The sequence below is a fragment of the Magnolia sinica genome, chromosome 19 (assembly GCF_029962835.1).
Source record: "Magnolia sinica isolate HGM2019 chromosome 19, MsV1, whole genome shotgun sequence".
Lineage (NCBI taxonomy): Eukaryota > Viridiplantae > Streptophyta > Magnoliopsida > Magnoliales > Magnoliaceae > Magnolia > Magnolia sinica.
Window position 1 is genome coordinate 66,917,196 of NC_080591.1, and position 24,964 is coordinate 66,942,159.

At 38.9% G+C, this 24,964-nt stretch overlaps 1 protein-coding gene across 8 annotated transcripts; it reads right to left on the reverse strand.

Moving 5' to 3' along the window:
• Positions 1-19,169: 19,169 nt before the first annotated feature.
• On the reverse strand, positions 19,170-22,231 carry LOC131235147 (polycomb group protein EMF2B-like). Of its 8 annotated transcripts, XR_009165963.1 has the most exons (6): positions 21,744-22,223; positions 21,516-21,627; positions 21,183-21,410; positions 20,061-20,383; positions 19,893-19,946; positions 19,170-19,613 (listed from the first exon to the last, which is right to left on the reverse strand). XR_009165963.1 is itself a non-coding variant. In XM_058232285.1 (5 exons), the coding sequence occupies exons 2-5, from the start codon at positions 21,758-21,760 to the stop codon at positions 19,569-19,571; spliced, it is 402 nt and encodes a 133-aa protein (XP_058088268.1). In that variant the 5' UTR covers positions 21,761-21,904; positions 22,111-22,231; the 3' UTR covers positions 19,170-19,568. The 8 variants fall into 8 exon arrangements, 3 of the variants coding, with proteins under 3 accessions (XP_058088268.1, XP_058088269.1, XP_058088266.1); XR_009165964.1 differs by lacking the exon at positions 19,893-19,946 and having other exon boundaries at positions 19,170-19,607; XR_009165962.1 differs by lacking the exon at positions 19,893-19,946.
• Between the last annotated feature and the right edge of the window lie 2,733 nt (positions 22,232-24,964).

Genomic DNA, 24,964 nt, shown 5'->3' on the forward strand with positions numbered 1-24,964 from the left:
AATATTTAAAATAAGATTCAGCCTCAATTACAATCATTGGATAGTGAGACGATGGACTAAATCATTTTTTTTAAAAAAAAAAGCTATAAAAAGAGGCATCGATTACAACCTTTGAATTGTGAGACGACAGATTGAGTCATTTCAAAAAATATTTAAAAATTTTATTTCTAATAAAAATCAGTCTTGATCACAAGACATCGAACTGGATCATTTCAAAATAAAAAACATAATACAAAAATATATTTAATAAAAATTGATCATATTCACAACTAGTGGATTGCAAAATGACAGGATGAATCATTTTCAAAATTACAAAAAACAATAACCCAATAAAAGCAGACTTCAATCGCAAGATCTCCAAAATGGATGATGAGATGATAGGTCATATTTATTTAAAAGATTATAAAAAAGGAGGTCAAATAAAAATAACCCGACTTCGCCTCCCAGCAAAATTGGATGGATCTTTTCAAAATAATTTGCCTATGAAAAGATCTCAAAAAATCATTACAATAAAATCCTCATAAAACATTGTTCCCCAGGTGGGACTCTTTTAAAATTTTATAAAAAAAACAAAAAAAAATTGTAAAATTTGTAAAACTACAAAGCACGCATGGTGTCCGAGGCATTAGGAAATCTTCCATGCTTTCAGGTGGGTACCGATGCAACATCTTAAATTGGTTTTAAACTCTTCCTCCATGTCTTCGAAATTTTCAAAATTATAAGTGGAATACAAGTTGGCCATCCTGAACTCTCATTATTAATCCAATCACCTCAATTGCAAGCTTATGTCCATATAGGCCAGGGCAACTATACCTCAAACTACAAAAAAGTCCACTATGAGTAAAAAGTTGAGTAACAGAAGGACAACTCAAGTGTCTACAGTCAAGGACACCTATCAAGCTTAACCAATTGTAGTGCGACAGACCCATAAGGTTGTAAAAAGCACAAGACAACTAATCATCTCAAACTACTAGTCTTACAGGTGATCCTTGGGAGTCGTGTGGCATCGAGAATAGTCTTTCTTAATCCAAAGTGAAAAGTCAGATCACCATAAGACTATCACGCACAAGGGTAGTTATTTCACCAAAATCTTGACTCACAATCAAACTGAATGCAGATTGATGATTTCACTTGGAAGGAGTTGTGACTAGCAACCCATAGTGCCGCAAAAAGTGCAAGCATAAGGGCGATTATTTCACCAAAATCCTAAGTCACATTTAAACTCAATGCAAATTATTAATCATGATTTGAAAGAGTTGTGATTAGTAACCCGTAATGCCGAAGAACAAGGACAATCACAATATTTTCTCAACCCACGGGAGGCACTCGAGTTTTTCTTTAGCAAGAAAATTTTTTACAATAACACTCCAATTGAAATAGAACAAACTACGTTTATGTCTTGTTAGGAGCAAAAGCAAGCTCAGGTTATAATCAAACAAGCAATAGAGAATGAAAAATTCAAGCAAATACAGAGAACACATGAGTTTTTACATGGAAAACCCTTGAGGTAAAAAATCACAATAGAAAGCAATGATCAATCCAATATAATCAGAAGAAGGTTACAAGAGATGGAACAACTCACAATAAAAATCATAGATTTCCCTCAAAACCGTTGAATATTCATGCTAAGCTCCTGTAACACCCCGTACTTTTCAGTACTCGTGTTACTATGTAACTTAACTTGTATAAATACAAACCTAACTTATTTAAACATTTAGCTTCACTCTAGTCTAAATTTGACCATTAGGAGTAATATTCATCTCTAGAACAAGTTATACATTCATTGATTTTTTTTAGATGTATCACTACATCATCAAGTCACTCTATTTTTAGGAGTTCAACCATCCTGATAGACCAATTACTCTGATAGATAAATCAGACAATCCAATATGAATCATAGAAGGCCTTAAGCTTGGATCATCTTAAAGATTGGGACCTGAATCATCAAATTCGCCATTCATCATATTCACACTATTCAATTTGAAAATTCATTGCTTTACCACTACAATCAAGCCATCTTATAACCTCACCTGCCGATCATCAGGCCACGACACTTGAAAGTTATAACTCACACCTGACCATTATTCATGTAAGTAAACCATCTGATTCCAAATCAACTATAGAACTCAGCCCTGGTTAAACTAGGAAACTCCACTATTGATAATCAAATCACGAAGCAGTCCAATGATTGGATCGCATAGCATCACTACTTAGAACCCAATTTTCGTACAACAAGGACTCTTGAATAAATGTAATTAAACATTCATCATAAAATTTGTGGCCTAGATCATTAAGTCCACATATCGTTAGGCTAACATCATTGAATGTACAGATTTAACACTGACCGTCTTAATTAAAATGATATAATCCTTAAATCCACCACTAACTAGCCTTAAACAAGTCTGAAAACCTTAATTTTTAGTGTGGGTCAAATTTGGGATAGATCTGACCATTGAGTCATCAAAAAATCATCAGTAGGCACTCAAATCAGAGGATTTTGAGTCACTTGAGCTTTAGATCTACCCAATCTTTAGGCATGGACACTAATTTGGGCCCTCCAAAGTAAATGGACGGAGTGGATTGTACTAAACATCACTATGGGCCCCACATCCATCACATGTGTGCACTAGGAGTGGTGCACCCACGGTGCACTGGACCATTAACATGGTCAAAGAAGTGTTGACCCGACGGATATCCAAAAAGAGGATTTCCTCTTCCTTTCTCCCGTTTTTCCCGCTTGACTTCTGTTTAAACGGGAAGTGTCCGTTTGCATCAACTGTGGCCCACCATCCGATCACGTTTGAGAAATCCAAACCGTCCATCAAGTCCTATTGGGGATTCTAAGCAAAACCTTGAAGCTTGTACGTGTGGACGTATCCAAACGTGTGAACAATCCTATCCGCAAGCAACGTTGCATATGGCAGTTCTCTTAAACGAGACTTCTCCGTTTCTAGCTCTGTGAGTTGGCAAATCTGAGAATCCTTTCTCAATCTTGACCGTCCATTCCAAAAGAATCCTAGCCCTTGAAGCTAGGTTATTATAACAAGAAAGAGAGAGAAAGAGATAGAGAGAGAAGCCGCGAAAAGAATATTTTTGTTACGAAACATGGCTTCATCTTAGCCATTCAAAAGCTTCTAGAAGCTCTCTAATCCATCACAAGCGTCGGATTTAGGGCTTCCTAAAACCCTTTTTGAGTTGGTTAGGAGATCTCGCAGCCGCACAAGATACCACCCAAGATTCAAAATATCGCGTGTGGTTGAGATCATCGTGTTGACCTCCCAAAATATGGGTCCCACAATGATCATTAAGCAAATCCACACCATCCATAGGCATTAAATCACTGGATCAGCCACTTGTTGAGAAACTGCCATTGACCAGGAGGTCATCCAAAAAACCCACCATTTGGTGATGGATACCATTCCTTGATCTAAGCCGTCCATCTAGTGGCTCATGGTCTCACATGTCCGTCCATATTATCCGATCACAGCCATGCAAGTTAGATCGTGAGCTGTGTATGTGAACTCTCTCGATTAGAGCAAAAACTCGTAACTAATCCCATGATTAGTTGGCGCATCTGAACCCTCTAGTAGAGGATTAATGAAGCCTTATAAAAGGTTGCCTTTTAGGGCATCCTTTCCAAGAATGAAAAGATAGAGAGAGAGGAAAGAAAGCACTGCTTTTCTTACCACATTGGGTTAGGTTGCGACTCGGAATGGGTCTGGTGTTTGGACCGAGTTCGAGTGAGTTGGGTGTAGTCTGGTCAAGACTAGACGTTGTCTGGATGTGATTAGGAGAAGCAGAAAGAAAATAAGAGAGGGAAGAAAGAGAGAGCAGATGGGTGTCAGTTGCCGCACCAACTCAACCGATCGAGTCTTGCATCAGGCTGGGCCGTTAGGTGCTGCAAAAGGAGAAAAGAAAGAGAGAAAGAGTAAAAGAAAAGAAAGAAAGATGACGAGGAAGAAACAGAAGAAAGGTAGAGAGGGAGAAGAACCGAGTCAAGCTGAGTCAACTCAGCTGCCCAGTGAACTCAGTATGAGTCGGGTCGGTTTGAGTCACAGTCCATATCTAGATTGAGTCCAGATCTTTCTAGTTGAGATGGAGAGAAAGGAAAAGGAAGCATGAAGAAAGAAGAAGAAGCGAAAGACCGGCGAGGGAGAACGAGCTTGACTTAGTTCGAGTTGCAGCTCGCTGGCTCAACCCATCTTCACTGAGTTAAGCTGAGCTAAGTCTGGTGGGTCTAGTTTGACCCAGCCATCCTGCTAGACATGGGGTTGGAAGAGATAAGAAAGAAAGAAAAGGAAAGAGATAAGGGAAAGCGAGTCGAGTCCTTACCGATTTTGATGCACCGAGTCGACCCGAACTGAGTTAAATCAGTCAGGTGGAGACTAATGTGTTGCTGACTTCAGGTGTTGGCTGGAAAGAAGAAAGGAGTAGGACATGAAGAAAGAAGGAGAAAGAGAAGGGAGATATTAGAGAAGGGGAGTGATGTCATGGTCGAGTCAAGCCATTGAGTCAACTAATGTGAGTCACCTTGCCTTCCTTAAGTTTGATTTTTAATTTACCATTAATTGTCATCACTATAATGATTATTAAAAGATTAGCCATTAGTGGACTATTCACGATAATATTAATTATTATGAATAAAATTTTAATTACTAAGGATTAGCATTTTATTCATCATTCTAAAATATTAACATTGCAATGATTATTAATAACATGTTAATTAATATTATTTATATTATTGTGTTAATAATTATTTTGTAAATACTCACATTATTAACATTTTCCTTAATTATACATCAATTATAGTACAAATCCTAAAATCTATGCATAGACCAAAAGCCTAGAATAAAACCCTAAACTTAAGTAATCTAAAATCTAGGTTATGTTCTTAACCATAGATAGAGTGTAAACGTGGATCTAATCGTTCCATTTGTCAATTCATGATAAGATCTCATCCTAAGGTGTGCACGCAAATTCCAACAAACATTAAAAAGTGGACCTGAGTTGAGAGGTGAGGATCACCCTTCAAGCTTATCTACATCTTAATAATTAGCTTGTGTAATGACCCAGAAAATTTCGTGCCAAGACCCGAGTACTACCTCTATTTTCCTTAGAAGTTATTTGTGGGTTAATTAGCACTAAACTCGATTGCTTGTGAAATTAGCATCAATCACTTTAAATTTGATCTGCAGGACTCAAAACCTGTAAAATCCTTAGCGCTATGTTACTCTAAAATCTGGGATTCAACGTTAAATCCAGTTGCTCATGGGAATTTTTAGAAGCTTTGGATCAGACCTGGACCGCGCGTCGAAAGTCCGATAGCGATGATCTTAGACAGTTATGGTCACCATGTTGGACTTGACCATCACCTCAAAAATCAAGTCCAGATGATGTCCTGGGTCGATTTGATTGAGTCTGGAGTAAAGAGTGTGAGAACGGTGAGAAATTAAATATGATTTTATGAAATCTAAGTCGTGTCGCTTGCGCGACGATTTTAAACAATCTGACCGTTGGATTCTGACCCAATATCACCCTCGGATCAGGGAAGATGGCCCAGGCATGTCATAGTACTTGTGGACCTGATCGAGTTTTAGTGACCGTTGAATTGAGAGTGGTCCGCCACGGCCGATCTGTAAATCCGATCGGTACGAAAACTCAACCTGACCTAGATCCATGGTCAGTGAGCTTAAGTCGGACCGCACGTAGAGAAAGGACCACCGAAAGTGCTCCGTTGGATCGAGAGAGACCCGATTTGGTTATAACCTAAGTATACCTTGGCCCTAGGGCTATTTTCATCAATGTTAAGCCTATATAAAGACCTTAAAACCCTCACTCTCTTTTCCATACGAATTTCCTAACCCTAGCTAAGAAAGAGAGAGGAAAAGAGAGAGAAGTTGGTGAATTATCTTAAGATTCTTTCCTGTTACTCTATATCCTTAAACCATCACTTTTGAATCGTTATTCCGGCGATTCTAAGTTCATCCTTGGGTAAGTTAATCTAACCCTAATTTGTTTAAAGCTTAGAATAGTCTATGTGTTGATGTAGCTCATTTCTGTTCTTGCTTTAGGTTATCTAGTCGCCGTTGACAAAGACATATCGTCTGAATCAGTTCGGTGTACTTTTTCTGGTTTAAGGTGCGGACTATATTCGTATAGGTTATGGTTTTCAAGGCTTTCAATGTCAGTTAATGGTTTATTCTTATTGTGAGTGTCATTTCACATGCCAAATGCTATGTTTATTTTGCGTTCCTGATATGTATGTGTTATATTGATATTTGTGTATTCTATGTATATGTAGGAAGTATCATATACGTATAAAATATGAACATGTATTTGCCATGATTATTTATCGTGTACTTGTGCTAGTTGTATGTGTGTTAACTCCTTGGCAAAAGGAATTGTCGAAATGCGTGTATTCCAACATACGTCATGTATGTTGAACTATGTAATCTAAGTGTTTGTAGAAATGTCTGAATGGTCTAAAGTGTAATATATTATCCTATTTGCAGGCGTTGAGAAGCGATTCTCAACTCTCCTATTGGTGTGTATGATTTCCTACATGCAAGTCACATTCTTTGTTGTTTAACTTCAAGTATTACTTATGTGTAAATCCATGTTAAGCTGATATTCTTCAAATGTTCACATACTACATGATTTGAATTGTTGTTCCATTACCGTTCTAAATTGTATGTGCATATCTGTTATAATGGAATGTGTTTGGGACTATGAAATAGTCCAGAAAATCGGTAATCAGCCTTGAGTTCGTGGCTGAGGTTGCTTTCACCACGAAGGACGTGATTTGACGAACCCGAGTCGTATTAGAATTGTCGGCAGTGGTTTGGCCACACGGAGTGTTTGCGCACTCTATGTCGTTCAACTCAACGTGCGCTCGTGCTAGTTGAGTTCGTCAAGTAATCTGATTGTCCGATGTATGTTCACCATGTATGGACGCTATTGTTTGAATCTAGGATACCAAACTTACCGATGAAATCTTGTTAACCGTTGTACCTTGATCTGCTAAGACTCATGAGCCGGACATGGTGGTATGGGACACCGTGGTATGGGACACCGTGGTCGAGCTGTCGACCTACGCTGGGGTGACGAGTCTCCCCGTAGTAACCAGTGAGCACACCAGACTCGTGAGCTGATTATGGTGGTATGGGACACTATATTCGTGCTGTCGACCTACATTAATTGGTGACGAGCCCTTTGTAGTAACCTCGAGCATACCTTGACACTGCATTAAGGCGATGAGCCTTAGAGTAGTAACGAAGGTATAATAGGCGTGCATTGATTGGTGACGAGCCCTTTGCAGCGACCTAGAACCATATGATCGTATGAGATGGCCTAGGACTGACGACCCTAGAATGTATCACTGTGTGAAAATTGATATGAGGAAGGTACCTTAGCTTCCCAATCCTGTTGTATGAAAAGGACTAATAACAACTTGGTAATCATGTTCATGCACCGTATTGCATGTGCGTGGAAGTCGTTGGCACTGCGGGAGGTTGTCATGCGTAAGGTAAGATGAAGATGCTGAGGGAGTGCATGTGAGGGCATGCATCATTTATACATACATTCTTACATTAACAAGAGTACTTTAGACTTGTTTAATTGTATTGCCTTATCATTACTGCTTAATTGATTTGATATCATGTTAACTTTTACGGTATTGTTCTACTGAGTTGATCACTCACTCCCACGTTCTGGGGCGGTGTTTCAACACCAACCAGACTGTCTTAGATGCAGATGTTGACGCGACCCCTGAGGTAGAGCAGGAGTTCGAGGATGCTGAAGCCGCGTTTTCTTTTATGCAGTTCTCAGGCGGGTTCTTGTGAGCCATGTCCTGATATGCGGGGATTCTGGGTTTTCTTTTGGAATAGATAATTTTATTTTGATTCTTGTATTTTTGAGAGCAACACTTGTAAGTATGACCTGGCATGTATACGTATTTCAGGGACTTGCACATGTACACATATGTTTTTTTAAGTCTTCCGCTTGCATCCTTCACTTATCCCTGAATTATGTTTGTAGTTTGGCTTAATCTATTCCATGTTTTATGTACTCTTACAGACAACATACATCCATCATTAAATATGTTGCATAAGTGATGTTTTGAAACTCGAGAGCTGAGTTATGCTCGACCCCCGAATTTCAGGGCGTTACAGCTTGCTCATTCATCTTTGTTTAATTTATTTAGTTTATTAATTACTAATGTGGTTCATTGCTTAATTTTAATTCCTTATGATGATTGATAAATTAGATTTAAATTCAATATTTGAATATGCATTAAGATCTAAATATCTCGATTTTGATTTGAAATGAATGCTTTGGATATGCATGTGCTATATCGATATTAAACATGATTTAATTTGTCATTCATGATCACTTGATGGAATGATGGGAAGTCCTAGAACTAGTGGCCACTTTGTCTAATAAATTAAATAGAACATTTGACGTAGACTTATCATCTTATGGAACGTTCGTTGCCTAAGTGACTTTTGAGATAATCCCTTTTTATTACATCCTTGGGATGGGTCGTTTGCCCTATGCGACTTGATTTAATATTTGCCTTATGCGGCTTTAAGGAACCATCTTCATATAACCTTGCAATGATAAGTTCCACTTGTAGAATTATAATTGACCACTAGTTGAGTAGGTTGCCTTTAAACATCCTATTTGTTAGTATCATGAGTCGGGGATGGTGGAATGGAATACTATGCATGAGTTATCGGCTTATGCTAGGTAACAAACCCCCCATAGTGACCTTTGAGCTTTCTTAAAATGATTGTTTGAAATTGGAATAATATGGTTAGGCTAATCATGCATTTTCATGACACACGAACTTTACCAAGCAGTCGATGTAAGACACGGGGGTTTTCTTAGATCACTATGAGCTGTACCATAGAGTATTTTACCGAGTGATTATAAATTATTATTTCATACATTCGTATCGTTATGGATGTCCTTATTGCATCGACTTTTTTGGGTGCCTAGTCCTCCTTAGGGCGTACCTTTGAGTACTTTTCTAGGAGACTAGTCCACCTTGAGTGTCCTTATTACATAATCTTTTTCGGGTGGCTAGTTCTCCTTGGGCGTACCTTTGAGTACTTTTCGGGTAGCTAGTTCTCCTTGGGTGACTTTTTGCCTGCTGGATGTGTATCCCCAAGTCTATAAGCATGTGCATATATCCATGCATTTAAACAAGATTATCTTATGTAATTTATTTAATGAATGCGTATTTGATGAACCTTATCTGATTTTTATGATAATCATTGTGTGATATTTGTTATACAGTCTCTGATAACTGTGCTTAATTATCTTGATGATACGATAAATCTTGGGGGTTATACCTCACTGGATAGCCATTGACGCTATCGAACCGTATTCAGTTTGCAGGAGACGGAGATGATATGTATGATGGTGTTCATGTGGAATGGGAGGAGCCAGATGATCTTGCGACTCTCCATTCCTGACTTTATTTGTATTTATCTTATACTGTTATGTTTTATAAAGGTTAAGACATTGGTTTGTATAGGTTTACGGGCAACCACTCGAATATTTGATTTCGTATATTTGGGCTCCCTCTTATACTTAATTTTTTTCATCCCACTATATTACTAACTCTGATAAAAAAAAAATGTACGTGATATTTAAGCCACCGTTAAAAGTTAACACTCAGGTTTTTGGAAAACGGGTAATGTACTTGGATTCCGAGAACCGGGGTGTTACAGCTCCTTTATTCTTCTTAACCATAATCACAATTAGGAGAGTAATTATACACTCTTGTACAATATTAGAAATAAAACCTGCACTTACTCAAACTTATGCATTTCATCGGTAGGACCGATGGGACCTTTAGTTGGACCGACAGGAATTGACTCATATCCACCGGTCAAACCAAAAATGTGCAAAAGGTCACAACGTACAATCTGAGAATGCACCCATAAATTCGTTCAAACTAATGGAGGTCTTCTCTGCACTTGGATTAAAGGCACTTGATCAACAATCTCCACTGTAACTTTAATCCTCCATCTCCACTTCTTTAAGCTACTACCACTGTCTTTAATCATCTTCAAAATAACGTCAACATTACTTTATGCGAACCCCATCTTCATTTATTCTTTGCAAAGCTCAAAGAAGTCAAGCAAAACTTGAACTTCTCTACAGGAACAACCTTCGTAAGCATGTCCGTCGGATCCTTAATAGTGTGAATCTTCTCAAGAGTGACATCTCCTTCCTCTAACATCTGCTAAATAAATTGATGACTACATCAATGTGTTTAGTCCGAGAGTGTACACCGAGTTCTTCACCAAATTATTTTCACTCTCGCTGTTAAAATGAACAGGCACAGCTTCCAATTAAAATCCTAATTAATTCATCATGCCTTTTAACCAAACAACTTCCTTGAATGCTTCTGACACTGCCATATATTCAGCTTTAGTTGTGGAAAGTGAAACCACAAACTGAAGCTTCAACATCCAACTGATATCTCCATCTGCAGGCACAAATAAATAACCAAAAGTTGGTCTTCTATTATCCACATTCTCTACATAATCCTCATCCACATAGCCTACGAGTTTTTCCTTAGAATTTCTGAAAATCAAGACGTAGTTCGTAGTACCTCGTGTGTAATAAAGTAATCATTTCACTGCTTCCCAATGTTGTTTATCAAGGTTTAACATATATATGCTCACAACACCAACTACATGTGAAATACTTGATTTAGTACAGACTAAGGCATACATAACACTACCAACAACACTCAAGTAACATGAGATATGTACTACTTTTCTTCATCTGACGTAGGACATAACTCTTAGGAAAGCCAAAAGTGATCAGCATGGAGAGTGTTAACTGGTTTTGCCTTTTTCAATCAAAACTTAACTATAACATTCCCTTCTGAGCCAACCATAACCTACTCATTTCCTTGTCTCTGTATATATTGATGTCAAGAATTTTCTTTTCAGTCCCTATATCTTTCATCTCAAATGTCCTAGATAACTGACCCTTTAATATGTTGATTTCAGATATGTTATGGTTGGTGATAAACTTTTCATCAACATACAATACCAAAATAATAAATTCCATCTCACTTAGTGCTCTAAAATAGACACAATGATCGAATTCACTTCCGATAAACCGTATACTCAATATGAAAGAATCGAATTTCTTGTACCACTTCCTAGGTGACTGTTTCAAGAAGTACAACGACATCTTTAACCTGCAAACTAAATTATCATTTCTCTGCAGTTCGAACCATTCAGGTTGTTTCATGTAGATATGCTCTTCTAATTTCCCATGTAGAAACGCAGTCTCCACATCTAACTATTTCAATTCCAGATTATATTGGGCAACTAAAGCTAATATAAATCTAATAAATACTAACCTTACTACTGGTGTAAATATTTCATTAAAGTCAACACCCTCTTTCTAAGCATAACTCTACACCACCAATCTAGCCTTATACATATCCAGTTTCTACTGATAAACTCACTTGCAACCAATCATTTTTCACCCAACAAACAGCTCTGTCCACTCTCACGTTTCATTTTATATAGAGAGTCCATCTCATCATGTATCACTGTCATCCATGTCTTCTAGTGCTTCCTGAAAAGTAGGCGGATCCCCCTCATCTATAATGAGAGTAAACACAATGTTTGAGTTATCCATGTATCTCAACGGTAACATACGATCCCTTATGGATTTCTCCTAAAAAGTGGCTTCTCCACCTCTTATTGTACTTCTACCTATGGCTCAAGTTCTTCAAGTGTTTCACCCTTATCTATTTCAACATCAATAACTGATTTTTTCAATTTTATGTACTCATTCTTCCGAAATAAGGAATTTTCATCAAACTCAACGTCCCTACTAAATATGATTTTCAGTGAAACCCGATCATACAATCTTTAACATTTCACCCCATCACCATAGTTGACAAAAGTACGCTTCTTAGCCCTTTGGTCTTACTTATCTCTCTCAACTAATAGTACATGAGAGTAAGCATCACAACCAAATATCTACAGCCTGAGTAATCAACTACCTGACCACTCCATACTTCTTTTGAAATTTTACAGTCGATGGCTGTAGAGAGAGATCGATTTACCAAATAGCAAGCCTTAGAGACAACTTCAACCCATAGCTCTTTGCCCAACCCAAAATTCAACTCAACATACTCCAGGCCCTTTTCAAAAGATTATGGTTCATACGCTCAGCCACGCCATTTTGTTATGGTGTATGTCTCACAGTGTTGTGCCTCACTATCGCCTCACTCTTGTGATATTGATTAAATTCTCTTTAAGTAAATTCACCGTCATTATTTGTCTTGAGAATTTTCACTTTCTACCCTATCTAATTTTCAACCATTGCCTTTCAGGTCTTGAAAATGGAGAAAACATCGAATTTAAACTTCAGAATGTAAAGTCAAACCTCCCTACAGAAGCAATCAATAGATGTAATAAAGTATGACGACCCTCCTCTAGAAACAATAGGCGACAGCTCCTATACATTAGAATGCACATAGTCTAAGTGACCTTTATTAACATGCTTCCTAATTTTAAAGCGTAACCGTGATTGTTTCCCATATATGCAATGCTCTCATATATCTAAATCAAAACTTTTAAAACCAAGAACTAAACAGTGATCGAGAAGTACCTTGATACCTCGCTCGCTCATTTAGCCTAGGCGCGCATGCCACAAATATGCTAACGTGTACTCTACTACAAACATTACAGCTCCACCTGATATATTATTCCCGATGAATTTATAAAAACTTTCGCTCCTTTGTTCTTTTATAACTGTGAGTGTCCCTTTTAAAACTTTCAAGACACCTTCATAACCAGTGAACATGCACCCAAGTGTATATAGAGCTCCCAAAGAGATCAAATTCTTCTTCAAATTTGAAATATGCCTCACATCGGTCAAATTACGCTCCACCCCATCAAACATCCCAATGCAAACCGAACCAATTCTGATAATCTTATAGGCATGATCATTACCTATAAGAACTGGGCGACCATCATACTCGATATATGCGGTGAACCAACTCCAATGAAGACACATATGGTATGATTCCCCTATATCCAAAATTCGCTCCAGGTAGAAGTAACTGATCTTGGACACTGACAATATGTCACAACTATCCGATCCTTCACCAAATTCCATTCAATTGGCTTCCTTCAGTGAATCATTTAATATCTTCTCCTTTCAGGTTTTAGGATATTGAAAATCCTTCTTCATATGTCTTATCTTGTAACACCTCGTACTTTTCAATACTCAGGTGTTACCATGAGGACCAAATTTAGGATGAACGCAAACAAATTTGACTTAATACTTACCCTCATTCTAACATGAACCCAACCGTTAAGGGTGATCTTTGCCCGTAGATCAAACCATCCATTGTTAATATCAAATGCTGGATCATCAAAACCCATCGTTCATTAGATTAACTACCTTCAGTAAGGAAAATTAGATACTTAGCAAACAATATAATCATCAGACTTTGGAGTTATCCGTGTAAGTGTGTCCATATTGCCTAGGAATGTCCAAGGACATTGGAAACCAAGTATGGACATGATCCGACCGTTGGATCGTCGGGTATCACAAGGTGGAAGGCAAAACCACCAGATGAGGCCCACTTGGACTATGGGTCTACCTCATCATCAAATTGGTAGCCCATATTAGGTTGTTGGAGCTAATGGATGGGATAGATTTTGGATAGATATCTTGGCCACTAACGATCCGTGCTGAAGCAATCCAACCATTCAAACTCATGATCACTTGTTCAATTGAGATGTAGGGACGACTAATTATGGAAAAGACCATTTAAATTGCCTTAAATCGAATTACAAACCATTAGGCATGTCGATGCTCAGATTTGGAAAGAATCTGACCGTCAGATCAGCGAAAGTTCATAATTAGAACCTAAGATTCTGAGAGGCGATCCACCTGAGCTTTGGATATACCTGATCTTCGGTCAGGGGTCATACCTAGACCCATGAGATCTGATGAACGAAGTGGATTTTGTCAGGACATCACCATGGACCCCACATTCGTCGCGTATGCACAACATGTGCGTGCGCCCGCAGTGCACCAGATCTCCAACGCGGTCAAACAAGCGCTGACCCGCGCTCGTCTGAAAAAGGAGATTTTCTCCTGCCTCTCCCGCCTAGCAAAAGTTTGAACCAACACCGTCCATTCTCACCATTCGTGGCCCACCATCAAAGATCACCTTGATGATCTAAACCGTCCATATTATATAGAACCCAAAGCCGTCCAATCCCTACCCATTTTCACCCATTGGATCTCACATGTGCACACACAAACGTAGGAGCAAGATGGTTGTGTGCAACCATCTTTCCAAAAATGGAAAAAACCTTGCTGCTAATAGGTTAGCGATCTGCATGAGGAGGAATCCTCCAACCCCAGCCATCTACTCCAGCAAATCTTATCCCTCCATCCAAAACCGTGTGATTTAGGGTTTCCTTAGCAACCTAAAACCACAGCTGGTTTTGGTTTTACCAACCGTATTGGGAGGCTGTTGCAAACCGAGATAATCCAGGCCGTACGTTATTCATCCGACGGTCTCAGATGGCTTAGGGCTTCAAAAGAAGGGCATATATAGCGTGAGGGTTCGCTACTCGATCCCTTGTAGCCGCACCTCCAAAACTCAGCCACTCCTTCCAAAACTCAAACCCACCACCTGAATCGGTTCGAAGCATTGAAACTAATGGTCGGGAAGCATGTTGGGATCAAATAGAACTGATCCAACGAAGCAAAATGAAGGATGGTTCATCATATTTCAATTCGTCATTAACGGCCAACTCGTCTTCTCCACCAAGCTGCACTGACTCGGTCCGAGTCTAAGCTGAGTCCAGACCTTGTTGGGCCACCAGACAAGGCTCAGGGAGGGAGAAATAAAGAAAGGAAGAAGAAGAGAAGAAGAAGAGAAGAAGGGAGAAGATTGAGTGAGTTGTTGTTAAGTCGGGTCAGCACGTTGGTGTCGTACTGTGTTGCTGCCTGAGCTACGAACCATTGATTCATTAGGTCGCGAGTGCGGGATGCTATAGAGAGAGAGAGAGAGAAGGAGAGGATGGCAAGGACGAAGGAGAAATGAGGGAGAAAAAGAGAGGCAGGGAGGTGCGGTTACTACTACCACGCTGAGTCGAGTATAGGGATAGCTGCTAAGTTGCGGGACCAGGTCCAGCAAGACTGAGTTGGGTGCGGTCAGGTCCAACAGCTGTTGGTCGGTGCAGATAAGAAGAGGGAAAAAAGGAAGGAAGAGAGGAAGAGAAACGTGAGAGATAAAGGGAGAGAGTTAGGCCAGTGACTATTGCACCAACTCGACTCAGCCGAGCCAAGCATGACTCAGTCGCCGGTTTGGTCCGTGTATTGCTAGACATTCCAGCAATAAGGGTTGCAGGAAGAAGAAGGAAAACGAAAGAAGAGGAGAGAGAGAGAGAGAGAGAGAGAGAGAGAGAGAGAGGGAATGAGCCAGGTCATTGCCGAGTCAATTCAGCTATCTTGCGGGTTTAATCTAAATTAGGGCCATGTCGAGGATGAGTCGACAACTAGGTGAGCCGACTCTCTAGTTGTATTCTATTGGTATTTAAAACTTTATTTAGGTTACTGACTTTCTTGTATTGATTAAATATAGAAATTCTCTAAAGACTACTTTAAACGCATGTTGTTGAATCCAAGTCGAGTTGGTATGGACTCTAAGATTGGATTTATGCAAATTGAGGCGATTCGATCTAATTTCATTTTGTATCGATCAAGTGAGGACTCACCCTTTGAGCTTCTCACTTAATTTCATCAATCTGGACATAGATGATTAGGGGTGTACACGAACCGAGCTAGCTCAGTTAGCTCGCTTGACTCGGCCCGAAAAAGCTCAACTCGGCCCGACTCGAAACTGAGTTTGATCCCATAAGTCTTCTTTAGGCGGATGAGGTTAGGTGAGATAGGGTGACGGCTTAGTGGGTGAGGCCTTGACAGTTAGGTCATCTTAATGTATGTGTTGTATATATATATATATATATATATATATATATATATATATATATATATATATATATATATATATATATATATATATATATATATATATATATATAACCCTAATTCTTTTACCCTTTCGAAAACACGCCTCCCGATCCCAAATATTCAAAAATCAAATCCCTTTCGAAAACATCTTCATTATATTCCTTGGAGAGTGACATTTGCTCTCCCCAAAGTCACATTCCAATAACTTGTAGACTTTCGACTTCTTGCACTGGTCGATTATCTGCCCTCTGATAGACTTGGGGTTGTCGGGACGTGGGGCCCTAACAAATGAGAAGAGCCATGGCCAATCCAACTTCCTCATCCGATCCTACCAAAGGAAAACCTCAGAGTCCTTCTCAGGATGGAAGTAGGTAGGATATGGGATGCCAAAATCATTCCTGTTCCATAGGCTTGACTTCGATTGGCCTATCCAACTTCCTCCGGAACATCGATTGGACCACCTCCAAGGACGATAAAATGGAAGTAAAACAAGAAGAACCATGAGGCGCATGTAAGATCTCTTCCTCTCTCCTCTCCTCAATAGCTCTCTTTCCTCTGCTTATGGCCACACCAAAACCCACCACAGCATCTGCCTCTGCAGAAGAACTTTTTCTGCTCGAAATCGGCTCGAACTCGGCCGAGCCGAGCACGAGCTACTGCTCCGAGCTCGAAGCCCGAGCCGAGCCGAGTACGAGCTGGGCCTCGAGCAGACCGAGTCGAGCACGAGCTAGGCAAAGCTCGGCTCGGCCCGACTCGTGTACACCTCTATAGATGATGATATGATTTCTCTCATTGAGTTATATACCTCACTATTGAATGTACTAACTTGTTGTGCAACTGTTTCATGTGTTTAATTATAGTAAGCATAAGTGATTTAGTGATATCATGCTATCTTTAGTTGTGCATTTATTAGTTTATCATATGTTTGCCACTTGCGCAAGTGATGGAATGAATGAAACATGTCTTGGACTTACCATCTTGCGATCCATATTTGACTTGTGCGGCTTGGATCGCATATCTGCCTTACATGGCTTGGATCGCACATTGCCTTACATGGCTTGGATCACTTATTCGCCCTTCATGGCTTTGATGGAATATTGTCGCCCTTTTTATCGCTTGTTATATTCGCATATTTTATTGATTTTTAGGTTATTATGCAGAGTTTGTTTGATTTACGAGTGGAGTTGAAGTTCGTTTGTCGATTTTCTAGCCATCTTGCGAAGTTTATACGATTTTTGAATGATGCCAGAGTTCCCATATTGATTGTCTTCATCTTGCGGAGTTTAGTCGTACTATGATTTTTCAGTGGAGCTGAAGTTCGCTTATCGATTTTCTAACCATCTTGCGAAGTTCACGTAATTTTTCAGTGAAGTAGAGGTTTGTATGTTGATTTTCTAGCCATCTTACGATATTCAGTCATACCATGATTTTCGGGTGGAGTCGAAGTTCACCTATCGATTCTCTAGTCATCTTGCGGAATTCATGTACGATATGATTGTCGGGTGAAGTAGAGGTTTAAATGTTGATTTTCTATTAATTTTATGGAGATCACTTGTATTGTGACTTTCGGGTGGAGCAGGAGTTTGCTTATCGATTTTCTAGTCATCTTACAGAGTTCACATATAATGTGATTTCCAGGTGCAATAGAAAATTGTATGATTGATTATTTGACTATTTGGACACATTCACTTACATTGCGATTGCGATTATATTTTACTAATGATGAGAATATGTGAGTTGATTTAATTTTTGAGTATATGATCATGATTATGAATTACGTTGTTTAATATATCCATTCTCATTGACTCACAATCTATCCTGGATTATAAATGATGAGTGTGTAATCTTAGTGGGTGCTCTTCACTGCGATAGTCATTGACGCTATCAAACCGTATCAGTTGATGCAGGTGTAAAGCGAGCCGATGTTGTTCACTGGATTTCTAGAGCAGATCGGGTAGCTGAGGAGCTAGACGGGGTCCCCACGGCCCATATTGAGCTCCTTCATTATATGATAGATTTTTATTTTTGTTTAATGAACTTTGTTATTTGGGATTGTATAAGTCATGTATGGGCACTACATTTGAATTTTTATGGTGTTTGGAATGTTTTTATACAATGCATGGTTTACTCCGCCAACATTTACAGTTGACTCTGATTAATGATAAGCGGTTCAAATTTAGACTGAATTTTAAAGGCTAACACTCGAATTTTTAGAAAACGAGTCATATACTTGGGTTTCGAAAACCAGGGTGTTACACATCCTCTGACAATTCCAATACTTCAACTTGTATTTGCCTTTCAACTTAGATCTATATCATGACTTCCCCTTCTCTCGCTCAAACAGATCACTTCCGCCTCCGATCAGGCCTTTTCTGGTCCATATTAGCCATGAAATTGTATGCAACCCACTCTACATTGGGTGACCATAAATTTCAAATTTTATTAGCTAGTGGTGATTGCAAGTGAAACGTACATCATCATACTTAAATCAATACCACACCCTCTCTTCCCACTAAACGGAAGAGCACAAAAGCAAGAGGTGAGCGTACTCGACCATTCACACCATCACAAGCCAGTTGGTGTGGCCCACTATACACTACAAGAAAAAGGGGCTTTAGCCTCGGTTCAAAACTGTGGCTAAATAGGTTAAAAATTGAGGCTAAAGCCTTTAGCCTCAGTTTTGCCTCGGTTATCCAAACTGGGGTTGAAACCCCGGTGGCTAAACGCTTTAGCCTCAATTTTAGCAACCGAGGCTAAATTGACTTTTATAGCCTCAGTTCTTCAAGTGATGCTAAAAACCTTTTTAGCTTCAATTTTCTCGAAATGAGGCCAAATCAAAATTTTAGCCTCCATTATTTTCAACTGAGACTTAATCCAAATTTTAACCTCAATTGCCTCCAACCGAAGCTAAATCTATTTTTAACCTCGGTTCTCAACAACCGAGGCTAAAGCCTTTAGCCACCGGAGTTGTAGTCTCAGTTTAGGTAAATAAGGCAAAACTGAAACTAAAGATAGATTTAGCCTTTGTTGACATCAATTGAGGCTAAAATCAATTTCTAACATCATTTATCAATAATCGAGGCTAAATCATTTATTTTAACTCATTCATAAATCTATGCATATTCAGTGGCCATTGATCAAATGGCTTGCATTTTTGTTCTCATAAGGTAATAACTCATGGAGAAAAACATGAGAATCACACCCACTTTTCAAATTGAAATTTTAGTTTCTATTTGGAATAGAAATCTGGGGAAAAAAAGAAAAAGAAAAAAGAATTCAACAACTGAAGCTTTGATCAACCGTCATCATTGGATTCTAATTCAGATTGCTAGATCTTGACTTCAACAACTGAAGCCTCTGGTCCATCTCAGAGAAATCAGCCAACATGTTGGAGCTGTAGTTGGAAGAGTTCTGGTGCGTCATCAGCAGTGGAAGCTTTCCTCTGCTAACGGCCATAATCACAGGATGGATGAATTCAACGTCAGCATAGCTGCTATTTCCAGCAACTTGTTGTTGCAGATTCAAATTAGCTGAACTACCAAGGAACGGATACTGTGCAGCTGAACCTGCCACAAGAAGGAATATAAGCATCCACAACAATCAGAAAAAAGATCTTACCAGTAAGAAAATAAAAAAGGAAAATGAAAAATAGATGGTAGCAAAACTGCAAGAATTTGATCCAGTAGATCAATGGTAGACAGGGTGCATTTCAACATTAAGGTCTCAAATTTGAACCTTGCTTACCAGCCAATCAACAAAAACAAAAGAAAAGAAAAAGATTTTTAAAAAATAACTTGAAACTGCCAATGAAATATCGGCATGTATTCAACAATGAATTATCAGACTTATAGATATTATGTTGCACCAAAAATCCGTGAATCTTGATCTTAGTAATGACACTGCTAGCAAAATAAGGTGAATGTCATTTTCATGGGAATCTACATATGTCGTGGTTACAAAAGGGGATAAAAATGGTCATGCCCCAGGAATCAGAAGTGAAACTAGAAAAAGACCTGATTAGCGAAGCCGACTCCACACCCCAGGAAGATCCTTCCTATAATGAGCATGGCAAGGTTCTGGGCAGCTGCATTTAGCACCACGCCAATGATGAAGAAAATCCCTGCAATGAGCATGGTCAGCCTCCGACCGAGGTTTCTTGTGGTGTAGGATGTGAAGAAGGTTGAAGTCAAGCCGGCCAGATACAACGATAATGTGAATAGCTGAAGGCCGTGGTTGTCGTATTTGCAGTAATTGCTGTCCATACCAGGATCTTTGGTCTTTCAATAGACAACTGGGAAGAACTTTATCAAGAAGGCGTTCATCGATGTTACTCCACCTGCAACAGAGAAACCAATACACCACCATGTCAGAGGAGTGATTCACAATAATTAGACTTGCATGTTTATTTTATACTCAAGGCCCTGTTTGGTAGTCACCCAAAAAAGTGAGTTGATCTAATTGTTCAATGTAACGATTGATTTTATGCATTGGAGATCAAAATCTCTAATATATAATTACTGCTGTCTAGAGTGAGATTAATTCCTATACAGGTGTTTGGTAACAGAACTAAGCATTTTTTTTTTAAAATAAAGAGTTCCAAATGGAACATGTTTTTAATTTTTTAAGTTTTTTTTAAAGGATTGAGGGCGATTAATCTCATTGGTAAAAATAAAGAATGCAATGCACTGGAAACAGAAAGGTATGCAAGCAGGCATATTATAGCACTCAACCAGAAACATACACAAGCAGGCACCCACGACACATATGCACAAAAGCATGTTATATGGGTAATCCAATTGTAGCAATGTATCAAAACAGTTATTGAACTGTAGTGAGATTTTTGCCAACTTTTAGATTATTTTTTTTCTAATCACTCCAAAGCATGAACCATGACAACAATGTAAAATGCAGGTAAAACATGTGGTTCTTTGCATCCCCCATATGACATATTATAACCAACCAACATTCCAGATTAGTTCTGCGTCTAACGAATATGGTACATGGAAAAGATGCCTATGAACAATGATAACAATGTAGTTCTCTGCATTGCATGCATAAAGTAGTATAAGTCTACCAACCAACATAACAAGTCAGTTCATCAGAGAAAAAGCAAAGAAAATAGAAATAAAAATTACATGGAAAAGATGCCAGATCGAATTGGTCTTTGAGTAGATCACTTTCACTGGAAGTAATTGCAGCTTCCCCTGAAGAAAAAGTAAGACGGTGAGATTGCCAGCTTTGCCATCAGCTGACAACTTCCTAAGCTCAGGAATAACAAAGGTGGCTTCTTTTTTATCTCCACTCCCAAACTCAGAGAAAGCTTTCAGAATGCATGTCCTCCTGAGCTGATAAACTGCAGAATGCTGTTGTACAACCACATCAGAGCTTATCCAGAAACAGACAGATAGGCAGCATGCCACAGGAAAATTAAATGACCTATGGAAGCATATACATTTGATATGGCATACCTCTGAAACTGTAATATCAGAAACAGGCTTTGCCAACAGAACATACAAGGGTACTGCATTTTGCACTTGCACTTCATCACTCCCAGTCCCAAGCGATATGGTCATTTGTATTCTATAAGTCAAATGATGGTGATATAGTCAGTGTCCTTAGGTTTGAATGGCTAAAGACAATGATGATACTACATAACAAACATATCAGTTCAGCTACATAAAAGAAAAATGCAAGACCTGTGGCTCAAAATCATCGACCAGAAGGAGGTTCGATGATTTCACATCCCTATGGATAACAGACTAAGCACTACGGCTATGTAGATAATCAAGTGCCTCAGATACATTGATAGCAATCTTATATCTCTGATCCCAACTGAGGACAACATGATCTTTTTTCCCTAACAACACAAATGATGGAAAAGATCAGCAACTGGAAGATTAAATCCAATCTACCTGCAATTTATTCAATAGAGCTGAACAATGTACCATGAAGGTTTTCTTCCAAACTAAGCTGAAAAACTTCAGGAACAATAATTCAAATACAAATATAACCATGCATAATTTACTGCATTACAAATTATGAATAACAGCAAAATGCTTTCACCTCCAAAAGGAATTTCAAGAATAACCCTTTAAATTTTCCCATTTAAATTGGTTATCGAGTACTAATGGTGATCCAAAATTCGACTGAGTTAGACTGACATGGCAAGTTTTAGAACTATGTTGGCTGATAGAATAAAATTTTGTTAATCACCTTAATTACAGAGTTCATGAAGCTAAGTAATACCCTTGCAATTGAAAGTGAAAAATAAAATAAAATCATACAAGATAGCTATCTATAGAAATATGCATAATACATGTTAGTTGGGCAATTGGACTCAACCACAATTCAAAGTGGAACCTGCATAACTAATTCAGAAAATGTACAAACAGTATAAGAATCAACTCAACTTACCTCTGATTCTGAAATCCGTATTTCCTGAATCTGACAGAGCAAGACCAACAACAATTTTCTCGGGTGTAGACAAATGCAATTGCTTGGAGAGACCTTCTAGAAATTTCTCTTCAGGAACTGAATGAACAAAAGCCAGGAAAATGAAAACAACAATAGAAATCAAAATCGCTGCAAATAACAGAAAAAATAAAGATCCAAAGCGAGATAAACTTGCTAGAAATCAAGTATTTTAGAGATTTCATCAAAACCCCAAAATAAAAGGTAGAATCAAACGAAATCAACTGCTGAAAAGAGATCCAACAAGAAGTATCGGCATACAGAGAGAGGAATCCTTCAAAGAAAGAGCGTTTTAGAGCTTTCAAATTACCTGAAAGCAGAAATCTTAGCTGCAGCAGGATCTCAGAAGCTACCGACCCTGAGATCTAATTATTACGAGCTTAATCAAGCTCGTCAAAGTAAAAACCTGATTAACCTAAATAAAAAAAATCCTGAGATCTGATTGTCTTTTATGGGAAGATATCGATCTTTCTAGAAACGATCGGGGGGAGAGAGAGAAATCCCTTCGAGAAGGGATCGGAAAATCGAAGCTTCTACTGAGCGAATTCCCCAAACAGATCTGAAGGAAGCATCAAATCATAGCATGCAAGCAAAATCAAAGGGAAATTCGACTTCCCATCGGGAGATCGAAGCGAAAACCGAGCGATTCCGATAAAGAACTAAGAAATCAAGCAAAGATCCGTAAATAATTCGATTTAAACCGATTCGGGAAAAAGCTTCAGATAATCAAAAAAAAAAAAAAAACGCAGCAGAATCTCACTAAACACATTCAAAAGAAAAAGCGAATTCCAACAAGAATACCTGTAAGATCGAGCTTCTTCTTCGATTCGATTCCTCCAATCGAAGATCCAAAAAGAGGAAAAGAGAGATTGAATTGCTCGCCTCTGTCTGATCGAAATACCAGTGCTTTTGATTTTGATATTCTCTTTTCTTTTTTCTTTTCTTTTTCTTCTTTCAAGGAATCGTTGAGAGAGAGAGAGAGAGAGAGAGAGAGAGAGAACAAAAGGACTCTCTCGTATAAGTTGTAGAAGTGCTACTTGAACAAATCAGGGTCCGGCCCTGACCCGCCCCCCCGCTCAAGTCTGTCCTTTTTAGCCTCAGTTTTGAACCGAGGCTAAAGCCCCCTTTTAAATTCCACGTATTGGATCCATGGTTTGGTAATCCGGACCGTTAGTATGTTGTGATCCAACATGGATGTACAATACACTGAAAATATCCAACGAAAGGGCTAGGATCTTCAAATCTTTGCCATCTATGACAAGGTCCATGAGAGTAATGATCTTGATTACTCACCCTTGGATCCCCAACTAAGGCTAAAAAAGTTGACTTACAGATTTTTGGCTTTAGTTACCCACTAACTGAGGCAAAAGGGTAGACATTTGGCCTCAGTTTCTCACCAACTGAGGTAAAAGGGCAGACTTTTCGTCTCAATTGTTCATCAACCAAGGCAAAAGGGTAGACTTTTGGCTTCAATGCTCACCAACTGAGACAAAATGGTAGACTTTTGGCTTCAATTGCTCACCAACTGAGGCAAAAGGGCAAACTTTTGGCCTAGGCAACAGGCGGACTTTTTTAGCCTCAGTTGCTCACCTATGAGGCAAAAAGGTTAACTTTTGGCCTCAGTTTCTCACCAACTAAGGCAAAATGGTAGACTTTTAGTCTCGGTTGCTCACCAACCAAGGCACAAGGGTAGACTTTTGGCCTCAGTTGCTCACCAACCGAGGCAAAATGGCAGACTTTTTGCCTCAGTTTCTGACTAACTGAGATAAAAGTGCAGACTTTTAGCCTCGGTTGCTCACCAACCGAGGCAAAAGGACAGACTTTTGGCTCCAATTTCTCATCAACCGAGGCAAAAAATGAACTTTTAACTTCAGTTCCTTTACAACTGAGGCTAAAAAGCACATTTAGCCTCATTGTTTTGAATCGAGGCTAAAGGCGTACTTTCTTGTAGTGATATATAGATCTACTTCCACAAAAGTCAGTTGAATGAAGATATCTCCACACTGGAGCCACGCATGAAGTTTGAAGTAAATTGGACGGAAGATGAAGCCAGATCAGGTTGATGTAGTCATTCGTCATGAATAGGCAAGCGGGGCCCACAAGCATTAGATTTGTTCTGTGAAACACACCAAGACTAAGATGTAGACAATCCGAGGATATCAATAACTTCAAACTCATAAGAAAAAAATCAACGGTGATATCACACATTAAGAGGTCACTCAAATTTTTGAATAGGCTCACCCCAACATTTCAAAATCTAGGCCAAAGCCAACCCCAAATTTAACCCGTTGACAGCCTGGTGCATGGAGCTCAGATGGAGTTTTAGACTTAGAATCTAACTCAAACACCCGAAAAAAGTGACTAAATGGTAAATTTACTATTCTACTCCTACTAGACTTCATGGTTTTCAGCCAAAAATAGCAAGTGTACGTTATTCTCTTAACTT